Source organism: Gekko japonicus, unplaced genomic scaffold (genome assembly GCF_001447785.1).
Source record: "Gekko japonicus isolate JY-2015 unplaced genomic scaffold, Gekko_japonicus_V1.1 scaffold1361, whole genome shotgun sequence".
NCBI lineage: Eukaryota > Metazoa > Chordata > Lepidosauria > Squamata > Gekkonidae > Gekko > Gekko japonicus.
Genome location: NW_015161438.1, coordinates 210,168 through 221,570, shown reverse-complemented (window position 1 = coordinate 221,570; position 11,403 = coordinate 210,168). Strand labels below are relative to the sequence as shown.

General features: G+C 46.8%; 1 protein-coding gene across 5 annotated transcripts in view; it reads left to right on the top strand.

Annotated features, from left to right (window-relative positions):
* The first annotated feature begins 1,681 nt into the window (after positions 1 to 1,681).
* The window catches only part of SUPT20H (SPT20 homolog, SAGA complex component), a 61,052-nt gene continuing 51,330 nt past the window's right edge, over positions 1,682 to 11,403 (top strand). For all 5 annotated transcript variants that reach the window (XM_015429000.1, XM_015428996.1, XM_015428999.1 and 2 more), the window contains exons 1-5: positions 1,682 to 1,751; positions 3,494 to 3,560; positions 5,027 to 5,123; positions 8,301 to 8,336; positions 10,070 to 10,128. In XM_015429000.1, coding sequence (XP_015284486.1) covers positions 5,121 to 5,123; positions 8,301 to 8,336; positions 10,070 to 10,128 — 98 coding nt within the window. In that variant the 5' untranslated portion in view covers positions 1,682 to 1,751; positions 3,494 to 3,560; positions 5,027 to 5,120. The remainder of the gene's footprint in view (positions 1,752 to 3,493; positions 3,561 to 5,026; positions 5,124 to 8,300; positions 8,337 to 10,069; positions 10,129 to 11,403) is intronic.

Sequence of the window (11,403 nt, the reverse complement as noted above, 5' to 3'; positions counted from 1 at the left end):
AAGGTATGCAACTGATCCTTCCTTTGTATGGCTTTCTAGGCATAGAAGTCCTACTGTTGGCTGCTAGCGCTGCTATTCACAGAGGTTTGCGGCCCCAGTTTGGTGTAGTGGTTAGGAGCACGAACTCTCATCTGGGAGAACCAGGTTTGATTCCCCACTCCTCCATGTGCAGCCACCTGGGTGACCTTGGGTCAGTCACAAGTTGTCTCAGAGCTATTCTCTCGAGAGCAGTCCTCGAAAGAGCTCTCTCAGCCCCACCTACCTCACAGGGTATCTGTTATGGGGAGGGGAAGGGAAAGGAGATTGTAAACTGCTCTGAGACTCCTTCGGGTAGTGAAAGGCGAGGTATAAAACCCAATCTCTCTCTCTTCTATATGAAGGTTTCCTTTTGTCACCATGATTAGTACCCATTGACGGACCTGGCCAGTAACAAGCATATGCACTGAGGTCCCATTTGAAACCATCTAGATCTAGCTTTTGCCCACTCTGTTTTATTTTCATGTCCCTTCCCAATAATCCCCAGCACAGAGTGTGTGCGTCCCCCCCCCAGCACCCTCTCCGAGCCAGCATTTTCACACATCTGTCGTATGGAGATCAATTGCAGTTCTGAGAGAACAAAGTATGGGGCTAAGGTTGCCAACCTCCAGATTACAATTTAATCTCCGGACTACAGGGATAGGTCCCCTGTCTGTTCTGAAGAGGGTGGACTCTCTTATTAGCATCACATCCGAGCTAAGCTCCCCCCCCCCCAAACCATGTTTGCACTACGATAATCTTTGGAGGGTTGATTCTATGTCATGGGGATACCTCACTGAGGTCTCAACCAGTGTTCCCTCTAAACTGAGCTAGTGTGAGCTAGCTCACAGTTTTTTAGCCTCCAGCTCACACATTTTTGCCTTGGCTCAGGAAGGATGCCTCCAGAGCAAACTAATTTTATGCAGTAGCCAAATCGCTCCCTCACAACTTTAATGCCAGTAGCTCACAAAGTTGAATTTTTGCTCACAGGACTCCACAGCTTAGAGGGAGCATTGGTCCCAACCCTCCCCCAAACCCATCCTTCCCAGGCTCCACCCCCAAACGTCCAGGAATGTCCCAAGCAGGAGTTGGCAACCTAGAGGCTGGTAGGCCTATTGCACGGTTACCACCTACACGTTGGGACATTCCTGGAGATTTGGGGGTGGAGCTTGGGAAGGGTGGGGTCTGGGGAGGGGAGGGACCTCAGCAGGAGCACAATGCCATCAAGGACCCCCCCCCCAAGCAGCCATTTCCGAGTTTTCTCCAGGGGAACTGATGTTGGTGGTCTGGAGATCGGCTGGGGGATACCGGGAGGTCTCCCGGCCCTGCCGGGAGGTGGCAACCCTTACAAGGCATGGTTTGCCAGGAATAAACCTTTGCTGCCACAACCCTTCCCCAGTCCCGAGGCCGACGGCTCACCAATAGGGGCTCTCTCCGCCCGTTTCCCTGGCAACGCAACTCGGTCCCACCGCGCCTGCGCCGTGCCAGGCTGGCCGGGGCCGGAAGTACTACTACCGGAAGTGGCGGTGGGAAGCGCCCGGTTGAAGGGGCCGGGAGAGCGGCGGCGAGTGCAGCTGAGGCGGCTCGTGTTACGGGAGGGCTGTGGCGGGACCCCCTCCGGAGCCTTCGTGGTTGGCCCCCCACCCTCCGCGGGGCCCTTAAGGCGTTAGACTCGTTCGCTTCCGCCTTCTGCGCGCAGGGTTGCCAACTCCCGCTTGGGAAATGCCTGGAGATGGGTGTGTGTGTGGAGCCTGGGGAGGGGAGCTCAGCAGGGTGCTGTGGCATAGGACCCCTCCTTCCGAAGCATCCGTTTTCTCCAGGGAGGACTGGTCTCAGCTGTCTGGAGGTCGGTTGTGATCCCAGGAGCTCTCCAGGCCCCACCTGGAGGCTGGCAACCCAGTCTGCGCCAGACCCTCCCCCGGTGGGAGGGGGCGTCCTGCTCGGCGGCGGCGGCGGCGGCTGCTGCTGGAGAAAAGCGGGCAGGGTGGCGTTCGTGGCTTGCAGCGCTTAAGCCCTTAACAAGTCCCTGTTTTAGCCCCCCTGAGTCCCTGGCTGGGGGTTCCTCGGCCAGCAAAGCCCCCGATATCATCATCTCAGGAGCGGTCCTGCAGAAGCAATGCTCCCTCTAAGCTTTGGACTCTTGTGAGCAAAAATTCTACTCTGAGCCACTGGCACGAAAGTTGTGAGCGAGCGATTTTGGCCACTGCATAAACTAGTTTGCTTGGGAGCCCTCCTTCCTGAGCTAAGACAAAAATGTGTGAGCCTGAAGCTAAAAAACTGTGAGCTGGCTCACACTCAGCTTAGAGGGAACATTGGAGGGGAGGGTTGCCAGATCTCTCCCTTTTACAGCCCTTCTTTGGGGCTCTTTCCAAAAAAGCTGGTGGACATGCCCTCTTTTGGGGTTGGGGGGGCCGAGCCTGTTCGGCCCTGTAGTTCCCCAGCAGAGGCAAACTTCAGCAGCAATAGGAGGGGGGGTCTTTTAAATCAGATTTGTCAGAGTGACCCACTTGTTTGAAGTAGTTGGCGAGGAAAGGTGCCCTCCTTTTTTTGCTTTCCAGAATAGGGTAACCTTATCTTGACAGTTCCCATTTCAAGTCCCCACACTGTGGCTTCTTGCTCAGCAAAGCCCTTGCTATCTCAGGAGTGGTCATGCATAGGGTAGGATTACCAGGTGTCCTCTTTTTTTTTTTTAGAGGGCATGTCCAATGCTTCCTCTGAGCTGTGGAGTCTTGTGTGCAAGAATTCTGCTTTGTGAGCTGCTGGCATTAAAGTTGTGAGCCAGCGATTTGGCTCCTGCATAAGTTAGTTTGCTCTGGAGCCCTCCTTCCTGAGCTAAGACAAAAATGTTTGAACCAGAGGCTAAAAAACTGTGAGCTAGCTCACACTAAGTCAGCTTAGAGGACGTGTCCTCTTTTTGGGGGTGTCCGTCCTCTTTGGGGCTCCTTTAAAAAACTGTTGAAAATGTCCTTTGCGGGTTGGAAGGTACGGAATGTTCCTAATTAGCAGTGGTACTCACAGCTTCAATAGGAAGGGTCTTTAAAATGAGATTTGCCCTCATGATCACTTGTTTGAAGTAGTCGGCTGGGAAAGGTGTCTTGTTTTTTTTGCTTTTCAAAATATCTTGACAGTTCCCATTTCAATCCCCAGGCTTCCAAGGTTGGGGTCCCTTGCTCAGCAAAGCTCAGGAGTAGTTGTGCATAGGGGCACATTGAGGCCGGCAAGGCAACACTGCCCCAGTCAACAGCTAGCTTTGGGGGAGGACCGTCTTGACAGCTTGGGGTGGGGGGCAGGCCTCTGGGGGCCTATTCCTGTTTCTCGGAGTGGCCAAACTTCTTTGCTACAAACGCGTTTCTTTCATGTGTCGTTTTTCCTAATGTGGTTGGTTGCTGGGCGGGGGTGTATGTACAGGTTTGGCCCTTGGATTGCCTGTTAACATACGGGTACAAGCTAAGACTCCTTCTCCTTCTTAACGAAACAGAATATTTCATTGGACAACTACCACCAAACTACGCGAATTCCCGAAGTCGCTTGTCCCCATTTTCTTGGTGAGTACTGAGAAAAAACTTGAATAAAACCAATAATTTTCAATGTCCTGTCAAAAGTTAGAATTTTGGGGGTAGGAAATTACTAGTGTTGGTCTGGAGACATATTTTAAAGGTCCCAAAGCTAGCATAAAGCAACACAGAGGTGCTCACGCTTTGGGGTCCAGAGAGCAGCGTTGATGCACTCCAGGCCAGTATGTGCCACAAGTGGAGAACAGTTACATCTAGAGATGTACAGTTTCCAGAAATCTTGAAGCTTTAGCACACCCATTTTAATTTCCGTCATGTGGAAGATAACAAAACATTCACTTAAGCACTACACCAAACTGGCTCTCTTTGGACAGAAATTATCCTACAGTCATAGGTAGGACAAGCCGTATATTTGGATATGAGTTTAAAGTATAAAACTGAAAACACTGAACTCTTAAATAACGTATTTTCAAACAATTGTTGCAACAACATTTTATGAACAGTTAACACATCTTTGAAAATATGGATATGATTACAGTATATGTAAGAATTATTATACCTTAGGTTGTCTCAATAGAGAAATTTCCACACTGCATATTTTAAATGAGCAAAATCTCTTAAAATGGATTTTGCTCATTTCAAAAGAGAATGTGTTTTGTAAGATCTTTTTTTAAAAAAATCTTGCTCAAAATGTTATGATTTTCCCATCAGAGAAATGGGGGAAGGGCTGGGGAAGATCCCCCCCTCCGATTTTTTCTGTGTCTTTTTTCCCTGGTTGCATCACTGAAAGATGCAGAGTAAGTAGACTCAAGTAGCTATATTCTTTGGGTACCTTCATGTCTGAGATCTCAAGAGACTGGGCTCGCCTGGATTATCCAGGTCAGGGTGCAGAAGCCGCTGTGGTGGTGGAAAGTGCCGTCCAGTCACAGCCGATTCATGGCAACCTCATAGGGTTTTCACAGCAAGTGATGTTCAGAGGTGGTTTTGCAGTTGCCTGCCTGCATCAGGACCCTGGTATTCCTTGGTGGCCTCTTATCCAAAAGGAGCCAGGGCTAACCCTGCTTAGCTTCCGAGATCTGACAAGGCCGGGCTAGCTTGGGTTATCCAAGTCAGGGTTCACAAGCTGTAGGCCGCTGAATATATGCTTGGGCTGTTAAAAGGCCTGGGCAAGACACGACTATTATAGGTTTTTTCAGGAATTGCATTTTGTTGGTGTTTAGCTTTTTGTGGGAAGTGGCCTTTCCAGTGTAGTGTACCTTTGTGTAAATCTTTCATAAATGCCGTGGAATTTATACCTAGATGTGTGAGTGAAGAAATACTCCATATTTGGAGAGCAATCCTAAGCAGGTCTACTCAGAAGCAAGCCTCATGTTATTCATTGGGGCTTACTCCCAGGAAAGTAGACTGGGATTGCAGACTTAGTCGCTGAAAAGAAAGCTTCCGTATATGACACGTCATTTCTTTTAAACAATGTCTTGTCCTTTTTCCTCCAACTTTAGAGTTCATTAAGTATGGACGTAACACCGTGACTCCGCCCTTTGCATCAAACGCCAAAAATTTCTTCAGCTTTCTCATCGCTGTGCTTCAGCCAACATGGTAAGATTTTCTCCTTTTGTTTTTCCAGACTTGTACTTTTGATATAAGTGGAGGGGTACAGCAAGGAGGAGGAAAAAATATTAGTACGTTGGCCATTGGCATCTTTTGCCATTAGATTTTGCTTCGTGGGGACAGTTTCTCCAGATGGCAGCAGAACCCTTGCTCTGTCGTTAAGGAACAGAGGAGACGGGGGTACTGGTGTGCACAAGTACCCTTTCTTGAGCCTTTTCTTGCGGCTTCTCCCTTTCCTAACGAACACTGAACAGCAACATAAGCATGTTCAGCAGTTCTGTATAGCTTAGTGGCACCCGTGGCTGCCATGGCGCCTCCTGGGAGACAGGGCTTGTTCTTGGCTGTTCTCATGCAAATTAAGGGGTTTTCCACAGCTCCATGGCTGCAGCAACAGCCCCTGAAGGCTCAGGAGGACTGATAAGCAGTCTTATCCAAAAGGAGCCAGGGCTAACCCTGCTTAGCTTCCGAGATCTGACAAGCAGCTTGTGGTTCCATTCCTCCTTCAGATTTTCCTTCTTTTTATTCCCCCTCATTCTCTCTTCCTCCCTTGCGGGTTTACTTTCTGTTCCCATTGTGCAGTGCTTTTGCAAAATGAGGAAGGAGGTCTTGTGTTTGGCTCTTCCTCCCATGGCAGCCATTTTGGGTCTGGCTCCACCCCCTTGGTCAGCCATTTTAGGCTGGTGCTCGCCACCCCCTCTCATATTTCCAAAGGTACCCACAGGTAAATTAAAGGGGGAGATGGGCAGCAGTGGAAATTTTCATAGTCAGGATCTGCAGGTATCACATCACCTTCTGCCTTGAATGTATGAAACTGTCCTATACAGCATCGGACCGCCTTCCTCAGTCTCCTCTGCTGTGACTAGCAGAGGCTTCCTAACAGATGAAGGGCCCTGCTGGATCTTCTCCCTGAGATCTCTTAACTGGAGATAACAGGAATTGAACAAAACACATGCTTTGCTGCTGTCTCCATCACCTTGAGGCTGTAAATAGTTCTAGTTTTCAAAGCCCAGTCGACAAGTTATTCCTTCTGGATATTAAGAAGCTATGTGGGGGCGATTTAGTTGTGTACATCACCATGTTTAAGAAATCCAGTGCCTCCTTTTTCTCCTTCCTCTCTTGGAAGGGAGTGCACTACTCCTGTCTTAGTGGTTAAGTCAGGGGTGTCGAACTCATTTGTTATGAGGGCCAGATCTGACAAAAATGAGACCTTGTTGGGCCGGGCCACGTGTGTCATGTAATGCCAGGTAGCAGAGAGATAAACTTTATAAAGGACACAAACACAAAGGGTTTTGTTTAACTTAAAATAAAAACATGCTTAAAACATTAGCACTCTGGAATATTTTGTTTATTTAACAGTGTCTGATAACTGACACCTCTTGCTCTCAATGATTGCATCAAAATATGTGTGCTATTGCAATCTTGAGTATGCCGTTCAGGTGTGTTATTTGTAAGCTGCAAACCTACGATGACGCAGCAGCAGCAGAACTGGAAGAAGAAGCAGAAGACAGCCAGTTCCACTTTGGGCCTGATAGAAGCCCTCCGGGGGCCTGATCCGGCCCCTGGGCCGCATGTTTGACACCCTTGTGTTGTGTTAAATTTAAAGCTAACCAGGGACCTGGTTAATCATAATCTGAAACCATCTTTACCCAGCATTTAAAACCATTATTTTTATTTTTTGCTTCAAATCATTTTTAAACAGGAGTCTGGTTGGCCTTAACAGTCAATGTCAGTCGAATGACTGCAATGAAATGGGAATTTGCTCCACCAGCCCTGGACTGGGTGATTGTGTAGCAGCGGTCTTAGACTGGCGTAACTCCGCATAGGATTGCATTTACAGGCCCTCAGTCTGCATTGATGTATAGTATAAAGATTTTCCACATATAGATTATACTTTCATTTTGCCCAATTGATTTTTTCTGCTTGCAATTTGTGGTATAGATAAATATTAATGTGAATATTGTCTAATGTAAACTATAGTCTGAGCTAGGGTTACTGTGGATGATGCGTTACATATACCCAGGTCCTAGCTCAGAAATAGATGGATTTTAATGGGTTTTGCTTCCAGATTCAGGAGTACAGTTGTATGTATGTATGTATGTATGGATGGATGGATGGATGGATGGATGTATGTATTTGGTTCAATCTGTATCCCGCCCTCCCCACAAGCGGGCTCAGGGCGAGTTCCATCATAAAAAATCCACAATATAGCAATATAACAAATCGACAATTAAAATATAATTACAATCTATCTAAAAATCTATCTAAAGACAAGTGAAGGTAAAGGTTTCCTTTGCTTGAAAGCCAGTCAGATCCAACTCTAGGGTTGCGGTGCTCATCTCCGTTTCCAAGCCGAAGAGCCAGCGCTGCCCAAAGACATTTCCATGGTCATGTGGCCGGTGTGACTAGACACCAAGGCGCACGGAACGCCTAAAGACAACGTCAGTATAAAAACCCAGTGCCTCAACAGGTCTTGGCAAGAAGCAGTTGGTTCCCAGATGGCCACTGTAGAGTATTAAGGTACTCTCCAGAACACATATTTTTCAACTGCATATACCATAGGGTGATCCATATGGAGACTATTAGTCTGCTGTTAGAAAGGTTTCCTGGCAGATCAAATAAAATTAAACTTGATTACCTCCTGTCTGACAGGAACCACTGGACAACAAGACAGGTGGCTAGATTTTGTGCCCAAATTTACAAGGAGCGTAAAATGCATGGCAGTTAGATTTTTCAGTCTTTTATCTAGATTATACACAAATTTTATGGCTGTCTTATTTTATCTCTTTGTTATAGTCACAGTTTTTAAAATTTAAGTATGCCACTGTTGGTTTTATCTCACATTTATTATTCATATGTTTTCACGTGAAATGATTTAGTGCACTGGTCGTCGACTGTAACAATAAATTTGACTTGAGTTGAGTATTAAGGTGTTTTAATTACTGTATTCATTACTGCAGAGTATTAAGGTGTTTGCTTGTATTGATGAGAACCTTTTGCTTGCTAAATCATTAATCCCTAATCATTAATCATTGCTTTTGCTTGCTAAATTATTAATCCCTAATCATTAATCCCTAACCATTGGTCATTGGACAAAAGTACAAAAATCCGTAGACCTGGAGAATCAAATAACATGTTTTCTAAAGGAGACCTTTCTCATTCTTGCAGCAGCAAGTTTTAGAAATGGCCCTGGATCGCGCCGAGGTATGTAGTCAACAAATCTGTCTGAATGTCTTTATTTCAAAGATTTATCCATTTCTGATCTTCGGGGCCGCTTAGAGCATCAGGAGGACAGCATTGGGGGGTGGGGTGGAATCCTTGCAGGCAGGGGCTTAACGGAGCCGCCCTCCTCCTTCCATGCCGATGGGCAGAGAGCAAGGCTTCCCTGGTATCTGCCTCACAGGGTGTCTGTTGTGGGGTGGGGAAGGGAAAGGAGATCAGAAGCCCCTCCGAGACTCCTTCGGGTAGTGAAGGGCGGGGTATAAATCCAGGGGTCATTTCGTAGAAAAAGAGGTGCAGGAGCTCATTTGCATAGCTCATTTGCAGATGCCATACACCCTGACAAAAGGCAGGCATGCAAGCATGCCTGGGTTCCCTGCCTGATCTTCTCAAGATCGGGCACAGAACCCAGGCATGTTTAAAATGCCTTTCTTTCCTTTCCCCAGATGGGAAAAGGAAAGAAAGGCATTTTAACCCCCCCCCGGGGCTGGGGGGGGGGCCTCTGGTGCGTTCCGGCAGGAAATGACCCCTGTATAAATCCAATCTCTTTTCTTCTTCTTCAGAACCTATAGTGCAATGCATAACAATACAAAAGGGTTCCCAAGCAGAACTCTGGGGAAGGGGCATGAAAACCCTCCTCAGCACCTTCGCTATTCATGAAGGAGCTCCCTTGAGTGCGTCACGTTGACTTTGGCCGTAGTGTTCTCATGAACAATAAAAGTTCCAAGTCGGCTGAAATTCAGATTTGGAATGTTAAAAGAATTCTTGATCATGAGTGATTTAAGGAAGCACCAGTATACATGAAATAAGCCATATCATCCATCCCCTATTAAGTTCTTGGCGCTTGTGGTAGATCTTCATCACTCATGAATTGCCTCAGCTGCTGCAAGGAAAAAAGCCGACTGCCTCCTAGATATAAACTCACTAGCCATTTCTCACTCTACAAACGTTGGGTTAAAGAAGAATGTTTTGGCGTATCGTTTTTGCTATGGTAGGAAAAAAATCCTAGCAAACGTTAATCATTTCCGCAAACCAGTTAGGTCTCTGAACGTTCGTCTAAAATGCGTGCTGGTGTCTCTTCCCATGAGGTTGTCATAACACTGCAGTGAACACGTTGTAAGCGCCGCAGCTAAAATATGCTTACTGAATTGGAATCATAGTAAAAGAGCGCTCTCTAATTGTGTTTTTGCTAACTTTATTACTCCATCAAGCTCGAACACACACATCATCATAAGGCTGCCATGCCTTCTGAAGATATCCGAAGGTGGGGGATTGAAGACAGTCCCCTTGTCATGGGCAGATCACTGTTTGCTGGGTTTTATGCTTTTAAACGTCATTTCTAGTTGTACAAATGTTTTAACGTTGTTTATTTCTTTATTTTATACCCCGCCCTACTCCCCAAAAATGGGCTTTGGGTGGCTTATAACAAAATTCTACCCTGGGAAGAGTCCATCACACACACACATACCCCTGGGTCAGTTCAGATCTTCTAGCCAATTGGCCGTTTCCCTCTCTGTCACTTTGGGTGTCACCTACCAGCAGGGTGCAGCGTGGTAGACTGTTGTTCTGCTTCAGCCAGAGGCATTAGCATAAGCAAGAACTTACATTCATCACCTGGGGGACCATGGAAAGGTGGCATAAAATCATTCCAAGTAAATAAAGTATTTTCCAGTTTGTGGACTTCTCAGTGTGTTTGTGGACTTTTTCCCTTTGTCCAGTACATCATCGAAAGTGCTCGTCAGAGGCCTCCCAAACGGAAATATTTATCCAGTGGAAGGTAGGATGTGTTGAATGCTTTTTCCAGAAGGGTGGCTAAGTCCTATAATCAAGAGTCTCGTGGCACTTTCGAGACTAACAGCTCAATTGATATATAAGCTGCTGTGAACCAGAAACCCCTGAATATAACTCATTTGTTATATTTAAAAAAAAAAAAACTCATTTGTTATGAGGGCTGGATCTGACATAAATGAGAACTTGTTGGGCCGGGCCACGTGTGTCATGAAATGTAATGCCAGGTAGCAGAGATATAAACTTTATAAAGGACACAGACACAAAGGAATTTTTTTTACTTAAAAACCTGCTTAAAACATTAGCACTCTTGCAATATTTTATTTAACAGTGTCTGATAACTGACACCTCTTGCTCTCAATGATTGCATCAAAATGTTTGTGCTGTTGCAATCTTGGGTATGCTGTTCAGGTGTGTATCTGTAAGCTGCAAACCTATGATGACGCAGCAGCAGCAGAACTGGAAGCAGCAGCAGAAGACAGCCAGTTCCACTGCGGGCCTGAGAGAAGCCCTCCGGGGGGCCTAATCCAGCCCCCGGGCCACATGTTTAACACCCCTGGTGTGATACATTCAAAAGGTGTAAGGATGAGCGAGTGCTTTCCTTTCCCTGTTGAGCTTGATAGCCCTCAAATCAGCAGACGTTCAGCAGTTTGTTCCTGAAATATTACAACGGCAGATGCTTCAAAAGGAGACGTCGACAAAAAGCCGCCCACTTATGCGTACATTTGATACTGTCGGACATGGACTCGTTCGGGACTTGAGGTGCTGGTTTGCTCACCTCAGAAATCAATTATTCCCACCTTACATCTTTAGGGACCCTATTCAGATTCATCAGCTTCACTGTTTCATTAACAGTTACTCCACACCACCGCCCCCCCCCCCCCGAATGGAAATGTTCTGCTTTTATTTGCTCTGCAGTGTAACTTAACAGAACGGTATCTTGGAAAACTGAGCCTTTCCACATCAATTTGTAATAGCTTTACCCCACTTATGGTCACCCCAGACTGCTTTGTGTCTCTGCTGCGTGTCTGGCAAACAAACTTCACACTTTTTGTGTCTGACAGAGTGGCGCCTGGCCAGGGGTCATTTTGTAGAAAAAGAGGTGCAGGAGCTCATTAGCATAGCTCATTAGCCTAACTTATTTGCATATGCCACACCCCCTGACATCACCGGAAGTGTGTCAGAAGGCAACACCCACCACTCAGGCGCCACTGGACTGTTTTGGATTGCTAGCTATTGGGGGGGGGGGGCGGGGGAGGGGAAT